Source organism: Cetorhinus maximus, chromosome 7 (assembly GCF_964194155.1).
Source record: "Cetorhinus maximus chromosome 7, sCetMax3.hap1.1, whole genome shotgun sequence".
Classification (NCBI taxonomy): domain Eukaryota; kingdom Metazoa; phylum Chordata; class Chondrichthyes; order Lamniformes; family Cetorhinidae; genus Cetorhinus; species Cetorhinus maximus.
In genome coordinates this window covers 43,644,716-43,664,006 of record NC_135885.1, presented here as the reverse complement: position 1 = coordinate 43,664,006, position 19,291 = coordinate 43,644,716, and the positions used below count along the sequence as shown (strand labels likewise).

Sequence of the window (19,291 nt, the reverse complement as noted above, 5' to 3'; positions counted from 1 at the left end):
TTTCCAGATAAATTTGGAAATGAGTGTTAAGCTGTGACCACTGACCTCAGGAAACATTAGGAAATCTGACATAGGTAACCAGTTTCTAGGTTACCATGTTTGCGTAACTTACGGCAATACTGCAAAAAGTAAAATGTTTTTCAGGGATGGGTGGTGCAGCAGGGGTGGCGGGAGAGGAGACAAGAGTAGAGTGGAGCAAAGTCTCATCACATTCATAGGCACATATTAGCAAAAAGTACATCAAATGATTCTTTATTAGGAATATTGGTTCCAAATTTAAAGTTTGTAGTAAATATCAGCAAGTTTCATTTTAATTTGGCAGAAATATCAGTCTATTCTCTTGCAAATGTTTTGCGTGTTTTTTATTTGCAGAATACCAATCTCATTTTATCAATCTGTAAAGTCGTTATTTTATATATCATAAACAATGATTCAGGGCAATTTAATTCTGCTCATCAGATGATTTGCACTATAAGTCAGACTGAATGACAATTGCCTTATGTTAATTTGCACTGTATTCCTGTAACAAAAAGAGCACACTATAAACCACAATTGTATCTACAAATGTATTAGATATGATTAATCATGTACAATAATATACTTCAGCTTGGCTCACTTTTCAGTTCCAATCATTCCAATGACAAAGTGCTCAGCTCAACAAAAAATGTCTAAAAAAATAAAGCTTCAGCAAGAAGCAATAAGAATGTATTTCATGGTTCTATAATAGAATCTATAACATTTGTTTTACAAACTCCTATAACTCAGGTTTTTAGTGCTTTAAAGTTTCCAAAATGGACAAGATGCTTGTGTACAACATCCTCCCCAATCAATTACTGGATCCCAAAATAGGCTGTCGACAAATAGGACAGGTGGAATTTTCAGAAAGCCAACGGTCAATACAATGAATATGAAATTCATGTGCACAAGGTAGTCTTCTAAGCTTGTTTCCAACTGCATACTCATTAATACATACACTGCAGGTTTTGCTAACTTCATTCTCTGCACTGATGTTTCCATAATTCCGAGTTAAAAGATTGTCAATTTGTTCTTTGGTCAGACCCCTCTGACGTTCCTCCTCATCATCGTCATTCAGTAAAAAGAAGTGAGCAAGCCGTAAAATTGGCAGGGTACCATTTTCTACTAAACTATTTGTGTCTCGGCTTTGTCTGGTCTCTCTGCTTTCAGCCGCATTGTCAAGACTTTCGTTCTGCATGCTTTCATTCATTCCTGATCGGTCCCCTGTTAATGTGTCAGTTGATTCATTATTTGGATTCAAGAGATTGCTGTTTGAACTAATCTGCGAGCTAATTGAATCAGCACCATCAGATGGATTCTGCTGAACTCTTTGGTTAAGTTCAGAATCAGAATCATTCTCCATTAGAGAGCTCAATTCACCAAATCCTGTCATAATCTGACGAAGTATTGACCTCAAGGCTATGGATGATGGCTCACCAAGCCCAGTTTCAGATATCCTGCGCAGAGGTATACGGATAGTGCTAACATAAGTCCTAATACCTGCAAGTTCAGATCGTGAGATGGTACGGCGGAAACCACCACTGTCACTTTCAAAAGTCACTGTATTTTCTGCCATACGGACACGGGATCGAGTTCTATTAGCAATACTGTCACGATCTCGGTTTTCTCCAGGACGTATCCTTCTAACCTGAAGATCTAACATAATAGTTGGGTGCCTTCGAACAGCTACAGAGGATCCACTGGAATGGTTTACATCTCCTTCATCCATAGCTTCTTGTCTAAGCATTCCACCAACTGTTGATTGCGCAGAAGGATTGCTACTGACAGCCTGCAGTTCCTCAGTGGTCATGGTGGATTGGTCCATTGTCCGTTGCCTTCTCACGTTCTGTCTCGGCTGTATATAATCTTCCTGCTGGAATAGAGACCCATCCGAAGAATTTATAGTAACACTTTCTCTACGCAAGGGTGATCGACTTCGTCTGGTTTGAAAGTTCCGAGAAGATCTGTGCTGTTCCATTTGCCTGTGCACATTACTCTCTCTCACAGCGGTTTGAATGCTGTCCCTTTGCAACTCCGCAGGTTCATTCCAACCCTGCTGCTCCTCTTCCTGTATTGTTCTAAAGCTATGCCGTCCTGTTCTTCGTCTACCAACTTGTCGTTCAACAGCTACACTTAAAGCAGCTTGTCGATTTGCACTTTGCCTCCTAGGTCTCTGCCTACTTGTAGCTCTTTCAATAGTTCTGCTTCTGATACTCCTTTGGGCTAAAGGTGGAGTAACTTCCATGGGTTCAACTTCCTCAATCCTCACTGTGTCTCCAAAATTGCTTTCAGAGTTTGTCTGTTCATCAGCCAGTTGGACTTGGGCTCGAGTTCGACTTCTTGTACGACTGGCAACAGAACTCAACAAACTTTGTGGGTGGGCATTTTCTATGTTTCGATTCCTGTTATTTTCTACTACAGACGTGTCCAAAGACTGACCATTGCCAGCTTCATGCTCATGATTAATGTTGATTTCAAGGCTGAAACGAAACTCGCCACTGTTAGGATTTGTCCGGCTAACAGCTCTCCAGGTCTGGTTCCCACTTTGTCCGCTACGGGTGGCATTTCCAGTACGTCTAAATGTGTTAAGCCACTCAAGAAGGGAATCGCTATTAGAACTTTCTCCGGGTGTGTCAGAGCCTAAACAGGGAAACAAAAATGCATCTCATTAAATCTTCCAGAAATATTTGCTTACCCTTTTGGCTAGATTATGACTTCCTAATAATTAAGTCTTTTTTATTCTTTCATGGGAGGTGGGTGTCCCTGGCAAGGCCTGCATTTGTTGTCCATCCCCAACTGCCGTTGAACTGAATGGTTTGCTAGGCCCTTTCAGAGGACAGTTCAGAGTCAACCACATTGCTGAAGACCTGGAGTCATATGGAGGCCAGACCAGGTTTGGGGCAGCAGATTTCCTTCCCTAAAAAGGACATTAGTGAACCAGGGTCTTTACGACAATTGATGACAGTTTCATGGCACTATTACTGAGACAAGCTTTTAATTCCAGATTTATTAATTGAATTTAAATTCCACCAGTTGCCATGGTGGGACTGGAGCCTATGAGCCCTGGATTATTCGTCCAGTGACATTACCACTACACTGCCATCTCCCCCAATTGTGAAAGCACTTGAGCTTGTTTTGACATAGCCAATGTAATGCACAGGTCAGCAGTCATTAGTAAAGCATTTAACCTCAGCTCTGCTGGTGCAAACTCTTAGTTGAGTATAAAATTTCAAGTTACACCATGGCTTCTTATATACCAACGTGCAATTTAATTCTTTGTGCAGCTTTACTTGCTTCCTCAATAGCCATCAAAGGAGCATAGCATTGGCAAATAATGGTGCTGCTGTAACACCTAAAAAGCACAGTTGTTTGTTTGTACATTTCTGTCTTGAAAAGGACAATTTACTTTGATACATTCAGGAGGTGTGTCACTTGGCACTAACTGGTAACACCACTTTAGGCTCTTGGGAAACATGAAAAAGAAACACAGAAGTCCAGACTTGCCAAAATAAATGACAATGTTTGATACTCTATTTAATTTAACCCAGTCTTGTTGAATGGCTGAGTAATTCCTGAACTTTGATGGTGAGAGGACTGGTGAGAAAAATGAAGCAGTGCAGTGGATCAGACCTTCAGACGGATCAAGTTCAGCACCTGCAACATTAAAATATATCTGCACTCGTCCGGCCTCCAACCGTAATATCCTTGCTGTATTCTTGCAATCTGTCAAAGATGCACAACAAAGTGTTTTTTTGAAATAAAAACAAAAATGCTGGCAATACTCAGGTCAGGCACTGCTGCAGTATTTTGCATTTGTACTAAGTGTTTTTTTGGTTTAGAATGTAATAATTTATTTTCTGACAAAAACAAACTAGATATGCAAAGTTAAGATATTAATGTACTTAGAATTATAGAACGTTCACAACACAGGAGGCCATTGTGCCCATCATGCCCACGCCAGCTCTCTGCAACAGCAAATTAGTTAGTCCAACACCCTGCAGCCCTGCAAATCTAATCACTTCAGATTATCCAACTCCCTTTAGAAAGCCTGAGAGTCTGGTGGAGACAGATTCAATGTATTACAGATCCTAACTATTCACTGCACAAAAAAAGGTTTTTCCTCGTGTCACCTTTTGTTGTTTTACCAATCACTTTAAATTGGTGTCCTTTGATTCTTGAACCTTCTGTCAATGGAAGCAATTTCTACCTATCTGCTTCGTTGAGATCCTTGAATTTTCAACATCTCTATATTTCCTCTCAATCTTCCCTTACCCAAGAAGAACAACTCCAATCTATACATCTAACTGAAAGTCCCTCGCTCCTGAACCCATTCTCATAAAATCTTATCTGCACCCTCTCTAATGTCTTCACATCCTTCCTAAGGTACAGCACCAGAATTGGACACAATGCTCCAGTTGAGACCAAACCACTGGTCCAAATCTTGCAGACTCTGGATTCATGTATGTTGAGATATGTGCATCAGGACCTTGTGGATGTTCTGACGCAGTCATACTTGGGAATTGCCTGGGAAATTTAAATTTCCAATGGACTGATTCCCTGCTGCCTGGGACCCTCCGCGAAAGTCTCCGACACTGAGCTTAGGGCGGAGACTTGGGGCAGATAATGCTGGACTTACCTGCATACTAATCCAGGAAACATTAAGGCGGTTTAATATCTGTTTTAATAGCTGTGTAACTCAACTGAGCACCATAACTAAGCCCCACTGACCGACCACTCCCCCCACCACACCTATCTACCTCACCCATTCACTAATGCAGGAAAAAACTTGGACCTTGAAAAAAACTGAAAAAGGCAGCTAGTGCTGTGAAAAGGGGGCGCTTCCTCGCCTTCCTTTGTCTCTTCTTGCACTCGATGGATTTGCCCTGGAGAGGCTGCACTGATTGATTTCTGCTTCAGCCAGGATTTTGCTCGTGTTCTGCAATGGGCCAACATTCATGTGCAAAACTTCTCTGTTGGTGACACTGATGTCTGCTATAATTATCTGCCTAATCTTGATGGCAAAGGGCTAATCAGCACCACCACCACCACCCCCCGTGTCTCCCTTTGTATTGGACCAGTTGATAATGGATATCATCAGGCCAGAAAAAGTTTTGTGGGCAGTGGCAATGATCCCATATGTTTTAAGCATCCCAACCCGTGCATTAATGTGCATTATTGATCACATTAGTTTTGTCCAAATAAAAGTAAATCCTGTTTTATTTCAGCCTGAATACCAAAATAGCCAGCATTAAACTGTCCACTTTATTTATCTATTCTTTGCAGGATCCTTCCATAAGATAACAATGACATTGATATATTGCTGGAGGATACAGCTGCAAATGGAAAGCAACATGCAGTTCCTCCAAATCGCCGTTTTAAGAGAGAAACAAAAGTCAGTGATTCAACCATAGCCAACTAAACAGCCCACCAAACCTTACAATCACCAGAGAACTTGGGGAAAATAAGTATAAAATGGATTTAATTGCTCGCGTTCTGCAACGGGCCAATGCTCATGTGCAAAATTTCTTTGTTGGTGGCACTGATATCTGCTATAATTATCTACCTAATCCTAATGGTAAAGGGCTAATCAGCACCACCACCACCCCACCGTGTCTCCCCTTGTATTGGGCCAAAATGTTAAAAGCAACTTTTGGTAAAGGCGTAACACAATACATAGAACTAACACCATAAACAAGCCATTTGGCCAAACTGGCCAATACTGGTGGTTTATGTTCCATACATCCTACCCTACTTCATCTGAAATCTCAGCAAACAAAAGTGGTCCATCTGCCCAAACTGCTGAAGGGTCGTTATGTAGAAAAGATGGAAGAAGGGAACAGCTGATGAAGGACAGACAAGGGGCTAATTTTCTTCCTCATTTCTTCAATATCTGAAGACATAAGAAACAGCAAGCAACTCCATGTGTTTGAAGAAAAAAGCGTAAACTGCAAATCCTTTTTGACAGAAGTCCATTTGCTGTTGCTTGTTTCTCTGGTAACAAAAAAAAGAGGCCTTGCCTTCATCATACATACTATGCTGCAATACCAGAGCATTACCTTTTTGCATTGCTGTACAAAAGATAGTCATCAAGATCACAATCGTGATTCAAATCACAGACTCAAAACTTACCTTGGGTCTGATTATGTTCATGTTCACTGTTGCCCAGACCGTTCTGTGTTGTTAATTGCTCCTTAGCACCATCCAAACGCTGTTGTAGTTCTTCTGCTGTAATTTCACCTGAAGCAATAGCGAAACAAAGTATTGAACATATTCTGGCACACTTTTACCTGTGTTCTTGGTAAAGTATAGAAGTTCAAAACAAATTGAAAGTTACATTTATTCCATTCAAGAAGAAATTGTAAATGTTTATTTTGAAAGTTTTCAATGAGAGACAATAAGTTACATTCATATTTAAGCTATTTCAACTCACTTGGAATTATTCAAGGTATATGGACAGATTTTCCGACTTGGGAGCAGGTATTCCGGACAGTTGTATATAGTAAATGGTGAGTTATTGTTTTGGCAAAAACAGAGCAAATTTAATATGCATCAACTTACTTTACTGGTATGATGTTATAATGGGCCAGAACTTCCATGAGTGACAGAGTCAGGTTGCCACTCCACTCCTACTTGCTTACCTGAAATTTTTTTCAATCCGATCTCACCCGACCTTTTGACTCATGCCCCATGCGAGATCCGGGCAGCGCAGCACATCCCCAGGTCCGAGCAATGAGGGCAGCTCAGTCGGATGTAATGAGGCCACGCCCTCTTTTTTCATACGCAGCACGAACTACCATAATTCAGGTAAGTTAAAGGTCCAGCCAAGTGTGAAGGTCCTTGGCAGGCCAGGGAGAAGTTAAATGTCTAAAGTAAGAAGGTAGGGTTTGGGGGCGGTTGGGTGGGGGGTAGTCTTTTTGGTAATGATGGCTGCTTTAATCCGGATTATTGTAACAGTTAGAACCATCAGAAGTTTGCGATTTAAATCGCATTTGCTGTTGGTTTCCAGTGCAAGGCAACTGCCCAAGAGACGGTTGCACTTCTGGGCAATTGTCATGCAAGCCTCAGCTGGGAATGTTTAGGAAGGTGGAGGGAGAGGGCATGGTGCTTTCCTCAGCACATCTTTAAGGTACCCCCCATTTACACTGTCCTGGAACTCGCAAGTTATAGCACAATATTTCACGTGATTCTATCACAAAAAAGAAATGTGGAAGCATAGCACTTAATGGTTGAAATTGATCTCCTTGAATAAAAAGATTAGTACTAAGTAAGAAAGAGGCTTAGTGCTGCACCCTATTAAAAAAAAAAGACTACACTCAACCACTGTCAAAAAAAACCCAGAGCTGCAGGCGCTGAATTGAAGATAAGTGACTGAAGTGAGAGGCTCCATCATTGAATTTGCTAAGTATCTTGGTAACTTTGATAGGCTTTCAAGAATGTGATGTATGCTCAAAAATTAGAGATCTAATAACAGTTCCAAAGTTGATGCACTGCTATACAGTAAATGTTTAATGAAGATATGTTAACTGTATTGATGATACTGGTTTAATAGAAAAGCATATGCTAGTAATCCTTTCTCTCCACAGGTGACCCTGAACGGAGGTCTGAGATCATGCAACACATAATGCAGTAGCAAAAATGTAAATATGCACTGGGCAGGAATAGCAAATGATCACTATACGAGGATTCACCCATTACTACTGACCGAAGTGGAACCACAGATTAGTGTAAGATTACAGGTGGTATAGGACTTAGTGGGGTATCTGCAGTATTTTACATTAGTTACAGGGACGAATAGGAAGGATTTTTTTTTATTAATTCACAGAATGAGGGCTTTGCTTGCTGGGCCAGCATTTACTGCCCATCCCTAATTGCCCTTGAGAAGGTGGTGGTGAGATGACTTCTTGAACCGCTGCAGTCCATGTGGTGTACGTACACCCACGGTGCTATTAGGAAGGGAGTTCCAGGATCTTGACCCAGCGACAGTGAAGGAATGTTGATATATTTCCAAGTCAGGATGGTGACTGACTTGGAGGGGAACTTCCAGATGGTGGTATTGCCATCTATCTGCTGCCCTTGACCTTCTAGATGGTCCTGGTCGTGGGTTTGGAATGTGCTGTCAAAGGACCCTTGGTGAATTCCTCCAGTGCATCTTGTAGATGGTACACACTGCTGCTACTGTGCGTTGGTGGTGGAGGGAATGAATGTTTGGGGATGGAGTGCCAATCAAGTGGGCTGCTTTGTCCTGGATGGTGTCAAGCTTCTTCAGTGTTGTGGAAGCTGCACTCATCCAGGCAAGTGGAGAGTATTCCATCACATTCCTGACTTGTGCCTTGTAGATGGTGGACAGGCTTTGGGGAGTCAGGTGGTGGAGTTACTCGTTGCAGGATTCCTAGCCTCTGACCTGTGCTTGTAGCCGCAGTATTTATATGGCTAGTTCAGTTCAGTTTCTGGTCAATGGTAACACCAAGGATATTGATAGTGGGGGATTCAGCGATGGTAATGCCATTGAATGTCAAGGTGCGATGGTTAGATTCTCTCTTACTGGAGATGGTTATTGCCTGGCACTAGTGTGGCACCAACGTTACTTGCCACTTGACAGCCCAAGCTTGGATATTGTCCAGGTCTTGCAGCATTTAGATATGGACTGCTTTACTGTCTGAGGAGTCATGAATGGTGAAATTTGTGTGATTATCAGTGAACATCCCCACTTCTGATCTTATGATTGAAGGAAGGTCATTGATGAAGCAGCTGAATATGGTTGGGCCGAGGACACTAACCCGAGGAACTCCTGCAGTAATGTCCTGGGGCTGAGATGACTGACCTCCAACAACCACAACCATCTTCCTTTGTTCTAGGTATGACTCCAACAAGTGGAGTGTTTTCCCTGGTTCCAAATGACTCCAGCTTTGCTTGGGCTCCTTGATGCCACACTCGATCAAATGCGGCCTTGATGTCAAAGGGTATTCACTTTCACCTTACCTCGGGATTTCAGCTCTTTTGTCCATGTTAGATCCAAGGCTGTAATGAAGTCAGGAACTGAGTGGCCCCGGTGGAACCCAAACTCGGCGTCAGTGAGGCTATTGCTAAACCAGTGCCCTTCTCTCAATGTCTGCAGTGCAGCCCATCATTGATAAAATTTTATATGAGACAACTCCAATTAAATCATCAGTGGCCTAAGTTTTAGACATATAGCCATATCTACATCCAATGTAACATCTCCAAACAGCTCAACAGTCCAAGATTGGTCTAAGATTTCAGCCAAATGCACGACGCACTTCTGCATATTTTGGAAGGAAAAGAGAAGAATGAGGATGAACGGAAGTGAAAGGGAGAGGCACAAAACAGCTTTCCCAGGGCTAATGAATGTCCTTTAAATTGTCCCATGACAATGTCTACAGTCTGCAATGGATGGACAGCAGGGGACCCACAAAATTGGATGACGAAAGTCAGTATGTTGTGCCTCAAGTTAATAAGTCATTTTTTGGGCAACTTGGGTCAAGAGATTCAGAGATGTTGAAGCCTCCATGCCAATTGCTTTTGGCACTTCGCCCTGATTAACCAAGAGTTGAGTGCTACTGCTGCCACTTGATAACATACAAAAGCAGATCAGAAATAATTAAGCTTCTGCTTAGCAGTTGTTTACAGGGGAGAAAAACAGAAAAGTACATTTCCCAACACCGCCCACAAAACCCCCAAGAGTAAATTATTCTAGGGTACACAATATTTCGAAACATAGTCAAAAACAAGAGAGGAGCAGTAGCCCTGATAGCAAAGGATGATAAGGACATTAGTGCGAAAATTATCTGAGTCAAGATCTTAAGTAGAATCAGTATGGGTGGAGATTCTGGGAAGAAAAAGAGTTCTCTGAGGATGTAACTAGTAGGGTAGATAAAGGAGAACCAGTAAATGTAGTATAACTGGATTTCCAAAAGGCATTGAATAAGTGCCACACAAAAGGTTAATAGACAAGATGAGGGCTCATGGAGTTGGGAGTAATATATTAGCAGAGACAGGAGATCAGTTAATGCTCAGAATAGCAAAGAATAGGCATAAATGGCACATTCTCAAGTTGACAGGCTGTGACTGGTGGAATGCTGCAAGGATCAGTGCTGGGGCCTCAGCTGTTGATAATCCATATAAATGACTGAATTTTAAAAATCTTATTCACGGGATGTGGATGTCGCTGGCTAAGCCAGCATTTATTGCTCATCCTTACTGGCCTTCAGAAGGTGGTGGGGGGCTGCGTTCTTGAACCGCTGCAGTCCGTGTGGTGTAGGTACACCCACAGTGCTGTTAGGGAGGGTGTTCCAGGATTTTGACCCATCAACTTTGAAGGAACGGCGATACACTTCCAAGTCAGTATGGTGAGTGGCTGGGAGGGGCACTTCCAGGCGGTGGTGCTCCCATGTATCTGCTGCCCTTGTCCTAGATGGTAGAGATTGTGGGTTTGGAAGATGCTGCCCAAGGAACCTTGGTGAGTTTCTGCAGTGCATCTTGTAGATGATACACACTGCTGCCACTGTGCGTTGGTGATGGAGGAAGTGAATGCTTGTGGATGGGGTGCCAATCAAGTGGGCTGCTTTGTCCTGGATGGGCACACCTGACTTGTGCCTTGTAGACGGTGGACAGGCTTTGGGGAGTCAAGAGGTGAGTTACACGCCACAGAATTGCAAGCCTCTGACCTGCTCTTGTGGCCACAGTATTTATATGGCTAGTCCAGTTAGTTTCTGGTTAATACTAACTCCCAGGATGTTGATAGTGGGGGATTCAGCGATGGTAATGCCATTGAACATCAAGGGGCGATGGTTAGATTCCCTCTTGCTGGAGATGGTCATTGCCTGGCACTTGTGTGGTGCAAATGTTACTTGCCACTTGACAGCCCAAGCCTGGATATTGCTCAGATCTCGCTGCATTTGGACATGGACGGCTTCAGTATCTGAGGAGTCGCGAATGGTGCTGAACATTGTGCAATCATCAGTGAACATTCCCACTTCTGACCTTATGATGAAAGGAAGGTCATTGATGAAGCAGCTGAAGATCGTTGGGCCTAGGACACTGCCCTGAGAAACTCCTGCAATGATGTCCTGGAGCTGAGATGACTGACCTCCAACAACCATCTTCCTTTGTGCTAGGTATGACTTGAACCAGCGGAGAGTTTTCCCCGATTCCCATTGACTCCAGTTTTGCTAGGGCTCTTTGATGCCACACTCAGTCAAATGCTGCCTTGATGTCAAGGGCAGTCACTCTCACCTCACCTTTGGAGTTCAGCCCTTTTGTCCATGCCTGAACCAAGGTTGTAATGAGGTCAGACGTGGAGTGACCCTGGCGGAACCCAAATTGAGCATCAGCTAGCAGGTTTTTGCTAAGCAAATGGTGCTTGATAGTACAGTTGATGACTACTTCCATCACTTTATTGATGGAGAGTAGACAGATGGTGCAGTAATTGACCAGGTTGGATTTGTCCTGCTTTGAGTGTACAGAACATACCTGGGCAATTTTCCACGTTGCCAGGGCGATGCCTGTGTTGTAGCTGTACTGGAACAGCTTGGCTAGGAGCACGGCAAGTTCTGGAGCACAAGTCATCAGTACTATTGCCGGAATATTGTCAGGGCCCATAGCCTTTGCATTATCCAGTGCCTTCAGCCGTTTTTTGTATCACGTGGAGTGAATTTAATTGGCTGAAGACTGGCCCGTAATACTGGGAACTTCTGGAGGAGGCAGAGATGCATCATCCACACGGCACTTCTGACTGAAGTTTGTTGCGAATGCTTCAGCCTTATCTTTTGCACTGATGTGCTGGGCTCCATCATCATTGACGATGGGGATATTTGTGGAGCCTCCTCCTCCAGTGAGTTGTTTAATTGTCCACCACCATTCATGACTGGATGTGGCAGGACTGCAGAGCTTAGATCTGGTCTATTGACCGTGGAATCGCTTAGCTCTGTCTATCACTTGCTGCTTGTGCAGCTTGGCACGCAAGTAGTCTTGTTTTGTAGCTTCACCAGGTTGACACCTCATTTTTAGGTATGCCTGGTGCTGCTTCTGGCATGCCCTTCCACAATCTTCATTGAACCAGGGTTGAGCCCCTGACTTGGTGGTAATGGTAGAGTGGGGGATGTGCCGGGCCATGAGGTTACAGATTGTGGTCAAGTACAATTCTGCCGCTGCTGATGGCCCACAGCACCTCATGGTTGCCCAGTCTTGAGTTGTTAGATCTGTTCTAAATTTATCCCATTTAGCTGATAATACAAATTTTGATGGGAATACAAGTTGTGAGGAAGACACATAAATGCTACAATGATTAATAGACACATTAAGTAAGTGGGCAGCAAGATGGCAGATGGATTATAATGTGGGGAAATGAGGCGATCCACACTTTGGTGTAGAAAAGAAAAGCGGAATGTTTGTAAAAGGCATGAAACCTGTAAATGTTGATGTTCAAAGAGACTTGTGTGTGCTTGCACAAGGAATGAATTAGGATAGCAATAGCATGTTGGCCTTTTATGCAAGGGGATTGGATTAAAATAATAAGTAAGTCTTGCTACAATTGCACAGAGTTTTAGTGAAACCACACCTAGATTAGTGTGTGCAGTTTTAGTTTCCACATTTAAGAAAGGCTATACTTGTATTGGAGGCAGTACAGCAAAGGTTCTCTAAATTGATCCCTGGAATGGAAGTTTGTCCAAAGATAAGGCTGAGTAACTAGGTCCTATAATCATTGGGGTTTAGAAGAAGTGATCTCAATGAAACGTACAAGATTCTGAAAGGGCTGCTGGGAAGAGTGTCCTGCAGTCAGCATCGCAGTGAAGCAGTCTGGGAAGAATGTCCTGCAGTCAGTTCTTGTTGAAAAATAACAAGAGTGACATCACAAGACAGCACGAGAGAGTGGCAGAGAGATCAGAACCAGCGTGAGTGTGGGGAAGCTTCAAAAAGTGACGTCAGCACAAAGGTGAGAGCTGATTGATGAGTAATGGGTAAGTGTTTTTCTCCAGTTTTTTTCTCCAGTTCAAAATAGATTAAGCTAAGGAAAGGTAAGGGTTCTAGTTTTTATTTAAAGTACATAAATAATTTAATGTTTTTTTTTTAAACTGTATTTAACTTAAAGGGTTTTTTTTTCAACAAGAGGCATGGCAGGGCAGCTCAGTCCCGTGTTATGTACCACCTGCAACATGTGGGAAGTCCTGGACGCTCCTTGCACTCTGACCGACCAAGTGTGCAGGAAGTGCCACCAGCTGCAGTTACTTGAGCTCCGAGTTTCGGAGCTTCAGCGGTAGCTGGAGGCACTGAGGTGCATCCGGGAGGCTGTGTTTCACGGATAGCACATTTTTTGACGTGGTCACCCCACAGCTTATGGAAGTGCAGAGAGAGGGGGAATGGGTGAGCAGTCAGAAGAAAGGTGTCAGACCGGTAGTCAGGAAATCCCCAGGGTGCATCTCGCTCGAGAACTGTTTTTCTGTGTTGGAAAACGGTGAGAGTGACAGTTCATCTGGGGAGTGCAGCTACGCTCATGGCACTGAGTGGCTCAGCTGTACGGGGGGTGGGGTGGGGGGGGGGGGGGGGGAAGAGCAATAGTGGTAGGAGACTCGATAGTAAAGGGAACAGACAGGCGTTTCTGCGGCCATAGACGTGACTCCAGGGTGGTATGTTGTCTCCCTGGTGCCAGGGTCAAGGATGTCACTGAATGGCTGCAGGGCATTCTAAAGGGGGAGGGCAAACAGACAGAGATCGTGGTACATACTGGTACCAATGACATAGGTAGAAAGAGGGATGAGGTCCTGCAAGCAGAATTTAGGGAGCTAGGAAACAGATGCACAGGACCTCAAAAGGTAGTAATCTCTGGATTACTTCCGGTGCCACGCGCTAGGGAGTATAGAAATAGGAGGTTAGTCTAGATGAATGTGTGGCTGGAGAGATGGTGCAGGAGGGAGGGCTTTAGATTTCTGGGATATTGGGACCGTTTCTGGGGGCAGTGGGACCTGTACAAGGCAGATGGGTTGCACCTGAACCGGAACGAGACCAACATCCTTGCGGGGAGGTTTGCTAGTGTTGTTGTGGAGGGTTTAAACTAACTTGGCAGGGGGATGCGATCCTGAGAGGAGGTTCAGCAGGGGGAGATGCACAGCCAAAATTAGGAGAGAGCAAGTGAGTCTGGAAGGCATAGAAATTATAGGTCAGTTAAGGCACAAGGGAGTTTGGCAAGGTTGGATGGTACTTATTTGAATGCAAGGAGTCTGACGAATAAGGCAGATGAGTTGAGGGCACAAATTAACGCATGAAAGTATGATGTCATTGCTGTCACAGAGACATGGTTGAGAGAGGGTCAGGATTGGCAGCTCAATATTCCAAGATATAGGGTCTTCAGGCGAGATAGGGAAGGAGGTAAAAGAGGAGGGGGAATCGCAATATTGATCAAGGAATCAATTACAGCAGTAAGGAGGGATGACATCTTAGAAGGCTCTTCAAAAGAAGCCATATGGGTAGAACTGAAAAACAAAATGGAGCAATCGCATTGCTGGGAGTGTATTATAGGCCCCCAAACAGTCAGGGAGAAATATAAGAGCAGATATGTAGGCAAGTTTCAGAGGAGTGTAAAAATAATAAGGTAGTAACAGTGGGGGATTTCAACTTCCCCAACATTAACTGGGTTAGTCATAGTATGATAGGTTTAGAGGGAGCGGAATTCTAAAAATGCATCCAGGAGAGCTTTTTAAGCCAGTACATAGAAGGTCCTACAAGACAGGGAGTGGTCTGGACTTAATTTTAGGGAATGAAGCCAAGCAAGTGGTAGAGGTATCTGTGGGGGAGCATCTTGCAGATAGTGATCATAATTCCATGAGATTCAAGGTTGTTATGGAAAAGGACAAGGATGGGCTAGAAATCAGAGTTCTAAATTGGGGAAGGCCGATTTTAAGAAGATCAGATATGATTTGGCCAGAGTGGACTGGGAGCAGCTACTTTTAGGTAAATCTGCGACAGAGCAGTGGGACTCATTCAAGAAGGAAATAAGGAGAGTACAGGGCCAACATATTCCAGTAAAGACAAAGGGTGGGACCAACAAATCCAGGGAACCTTGGATGTTGAGGGATATACAGGATTGGATAAAGAGAAAAAGGGAGGCTTATGGCAGATACCGAGGGCTCAAAACAGCAGAAGCCCTAGAGGAGTATACAATATGTAGGGGGGAACTTAAAAAGGAAATTAAGATAGCAAAAAGGGGGCATGAAAAAACATTGGCAGGTAAAATAAAGGAAAATCCAAAGTTATTTTACAAGTACATTAAGAGTAAGAGGATAACTAGGGAGAGAGTAGGGCCCATTAAGGACCATAGTAGTAATTTGTATGTGGAGCCGGAAGACATAGGTAGGGTTCTAAATGAATACTTTGTGTCGGTGTTCACAAGGTGAGAGGGACGACATGGGTATGGAAATCAGGCATAAGGACTGTGATATAATTCAAGAAATTAGCATAGAAAGGGAAGTGGTTCTAAGTGGTCTGGCAGGCTGAGAAGTAGATAAATCTCCAGGCCCGGATGAAATGTATCCCAGGCTGCTGAGTGAGGCAAGGGAGGAGACAGTAGGGGCGCTGGTAATAATTTTCAATACCTCTCTGGCCACAGGAGAGGTGCCAGAGGACTGGAGGACAGCCAATGTGGTACTGTCATTCAAGAAGGGAGGAAGGGATAAATCAGGGAACTACAGGCCACTCAGTCTAACCTCAGTGGTGGGGAAACTACTGGAAGCAATTCTGAGGGACAGGATTAATCTACACTTGGAGAGGCAGGGATTAATCAAGGGCAGTCAGCATGGTTTTGTTGAGGGGAGGTCATGTCTGACCAATTTGATTGAATTTTTCAAAGAGGTGACCAGGTGTGTAGATGAGGGCAATGTATTTGACGTAGTCTACTTGGACTTCAGCAAAGCTTTTGATAAGGTACAGCATGGGAGACTGATAAGAAAGGTAAGAGCCCATGGGATCCAAGGCAATTTGGCAAATTGGATCCAGAATTGGCTGAGTGGCAGGAAGCAGAGGATGATGGTCGAGGGTTGTTTTTGTGACTGGATGCCTGTGTCCACTGGGGTTCCACAGGAATCGGTGTTGGGTCCCTTGCTGTTTATAATCTGTGGTATATATAAACGATTTAGACTTGAATGTAGAAGGGTTGATCAGTAAGTTCGCAGATGACACGAAAATTGGCGGAGTGGTAAATAGTGAGGAGGATAGCCTTAGATCACAGGAGGATATAGACGGGCTGGTCAGATGGGCTGATCGGTGGCAAATGGAATTTAATTTGGATAAGTGTGAGGTGATGCACTTGGGCAGGACAACTAAGGCACGGGAATACACAATGAATGGTAGAACCCTGCGGATCAGAGGGACCTTGGTGTGCATGTCCTCCGTTCCCTTAAGGTAGCGGGACAGGTAGATAAGGTGGTTAAGAAGGCATATGGGATACTTGCCTTTAATAGATGAAGCATAGAATATAAGAGCAGGGAGGTTATGCTGAAACTGTATAAAACGCTGGTTCGGCCACAGCTAGAGTATTGCGTGCAGTTCTGGAATCCGCATTATAGGAAGGATGTGATTGCCCTAGAGAGAGTGCAGAGGAGATTTACCAGGATGTTGCCTGGCTGGAGAGTTTTAGTTATATGGGGAGATTGGATAGATTGGGGTTATTTTCCTTGGAGCAGAGGTGTATAAAATTATGAGGGGCATAGATAGGGTAGACAGGAAGGAACTTTTCCCCTTGGTGGAGGGATCAATAACCAGGGGACATAGATTTAAGGTAAGGGGCAGGAGATTTAGAGGGAATGTGAGGAAGAATTTTTTCACCCAGAGGGTGGTGGGAATTTGGAACACTCTGCTTGAAAGGGTGGTAGAGGTAGAAACCCTCATAGCATTTAAGAAGTATTTGGATGTGCACTTGTGATGTCATGGCATCCAAGGCTACAGGCCTAGTGCTGGAAAATGGGATTAGAATAGTTAGGTACTTGTTTGACCGGCACAGACTCGATGGGCCAAAGGGCCTTTTTCTGTGCTGTGGACCTCTGAGTCTATGGCTTAACACAGTGGATACTGAGAGGTTGTTTCTGCTGGATGGGGAATCTAGAGCAAGGGGGCACAGCCTCAAGAAGGGGTTGATCATTTAGGACTGAGATGAGGAGAAATTTCCTCTTTCAAAGGGCTGTGAATCTTGGGAATTCTCCACCACAGAGGGTTGTGGATGCTCCATCATTGACTTTATTTCATCATCATCAGCTGCCCCTTGAACAGAGAATGACATCTACTCAGCATCGAGTGTTTCTGACATGGGTCTTCATATAACTTAAGAGGCCGATTCTTGACCTGCAGATCTTTGGACAAGAGGCAGGAAGTCTTGAGGTGCTGGGATCCAGAGTGCAGAATTTTCTTCCTTTTCTTTCCTCCTCCGCCGCCACTCTGCATCATCATTAAGGCATTTGGATTTGAAGCCTGATGCAGCTTGACAGACAAGTTGAGCCATTTCGAATGATTGATAGCTAGCTCATCCCAGCCATTCATTTCAATGCTGCCGTGCTTCAAAGGGACCTGCGGAGTGTCTTTGAAGTACTTTCTTTGCTATCCCCTGGAAGGTTGGCCATTTGAAAGTTGAGAAAGCAGGAGCTGGTAGGGTTTTGTCTGAATGCTTGTGGAGCTGGTTTCAATAAGGACACCAGAGTTTGTTTGACTTTCCTCCCATTTGAATCCAGAGGACGTGGCAGAAACATTATTGATGGAATTTCTCTTGTGCTATTTCACTGATACACAGTCCTGGTCTCAGTGCAGTACAGGAGTGGTGACGACAACTGCTCTGTACACCAGAATCTTTGTTGACTTGCAGAGGTCTTTGTGTCAAACACTTGTTACTGTAGTTTGTAGAAGGCAGAGCTGGCGCAGCTGATCTGGTGTTGAATCTTCTCGTCACTGGTGGCCTTTTGAGAGAAGTAGCTGCCAAGGTATGGGAAGCGCTGAACATATTCCAGATTGTCTCCTTCAACATATATGGGAGGTCGAATATTGGGCTGACCAGGTTTGGGTCGATGTAGGAGCTTTGTTTTGGCAACATTGTAGTCAAGCTTGTAACCTTTCTAACCTACATCAATCTAGCTTGGAAAGTGTTAAAAAGTCGGTATATGTAGACTTATGGATATCTTAGTGTGCAATGTCACCAGCACTTAGCTCAGTGACATGAAAATCAATGCAACAATTCAATTTTAAAAAATTATTTCAAGCACAAAATTGTGTCAAACCTCCTAATTTCTACAATAGTATGCAGTACATAGTACTGTGCTGCATTACAACTTGAAGCACTGCATTTACAAGATAGTGCAACTAAATCTCAAAATGTTAGTTAAATGCAAAACAAATTACACATATTTCAAGTGAGCAACCAAAGTGAAGAGCCAGAATTCATAATATCAGACACCACCGAAGTTGGAGCACGTGAAAGAGGAGACAAGGTAAATCAGGAAGCCAAGTAGATGTCTCTAGCTTGTATTTAAATTGGTTAAAGATCATAGGAAAAGGGAAAGACTGAAAGGTCAGTTACACAGCTTTAAGATCTGGGAAAATGAGGTCAAGTAGGAGACTCTATAATCCGACTACACTTTTATCCGCATGGGCAGATATTCTTGCTTGTACCAGATAGTGACAAATATATCCAGAATACGTTGGATCCTATTTCTTTGAGAGTAATTCACGAAGTTGTAAAGCATAATTTAGAACAGAACTAGGTTTGTTTGAGGTATAATGTTTACGCTTGGTTTTAAAATATAACACAATATAATTTTCTTTTACTTTTTTCTTTTAAAACGTCTGGTTCTCTGGGATATGCTATTAGTTTACCTGGAGTGCCAAGAAGGTTGCTGTCTCTCATAAGTCGGTAGTCCTCCTCGCTGAGGTCATTGATAAACTGATAGTACGCTTCCTCTCGGCTCAGGCGCTCCAATTGTCGGCTGCGCTCATCTTCACTACGGTTGATGTTTTCTGTGGGAGACTGTTGATCTCCTCTGTGATTGGCAGGATGAGGAGGGTCCATGGTGCTGGGAATTCCAACTAGCTACAAAGTAACCAATAAGGCAAAGTTACATCTCACAAGAGTTAGCATTCCCCAAGCAGGAAACTTAACACATGCTTCCCAGTTATCAAATAAGCAATGTACAAAAATGGATCAAAGTGCATTCAGTCCCCTGATTTTATATATTCACAGTTTTGCTACACATTGCACAAGAAATCTTCCTGTATGTCCACAGTGAAAAAA

The 19,291-nt window shown here is 43.6% G+C and overlaps 1 protein-coding gene across 4 annotated transcripts in view; it reads right to left on the bottom strand.

The window, feature by feature from the left end:
• Positions 1-236: 236 nt before the first annotated feature.
• Positions 237-19,291, bottom strand: part of rnf6 (ring finger protein (C3H2C3 type) 6) — a 52,819-nt gene continuing 33,764 nt past the window's right edge. For all 4 annotated transcript variants that reach the window (XM_078545397.1, XM_078545396.1, XM_078545398.1 and 1 more), the window contains 3 exons: positions 18,877-19,090; positions 6,145-6,252; positions 237-2,655 (listed from right to left, as the gene is read on the bottom strand). In XM_078545397.1, coding sequence (XP_078401523.1) covers positions 827-2,655; positions 6,145-6,252; positions 18,877-19,090 — 2,151 coding nt within the window. In that variant the 3' untranslated portion in view covers positions 237-826. The remainder of the gene's footprint in view (positions 2,656-6,144; positions 6,253-18,876; positions 19,091-19,291) is intronic.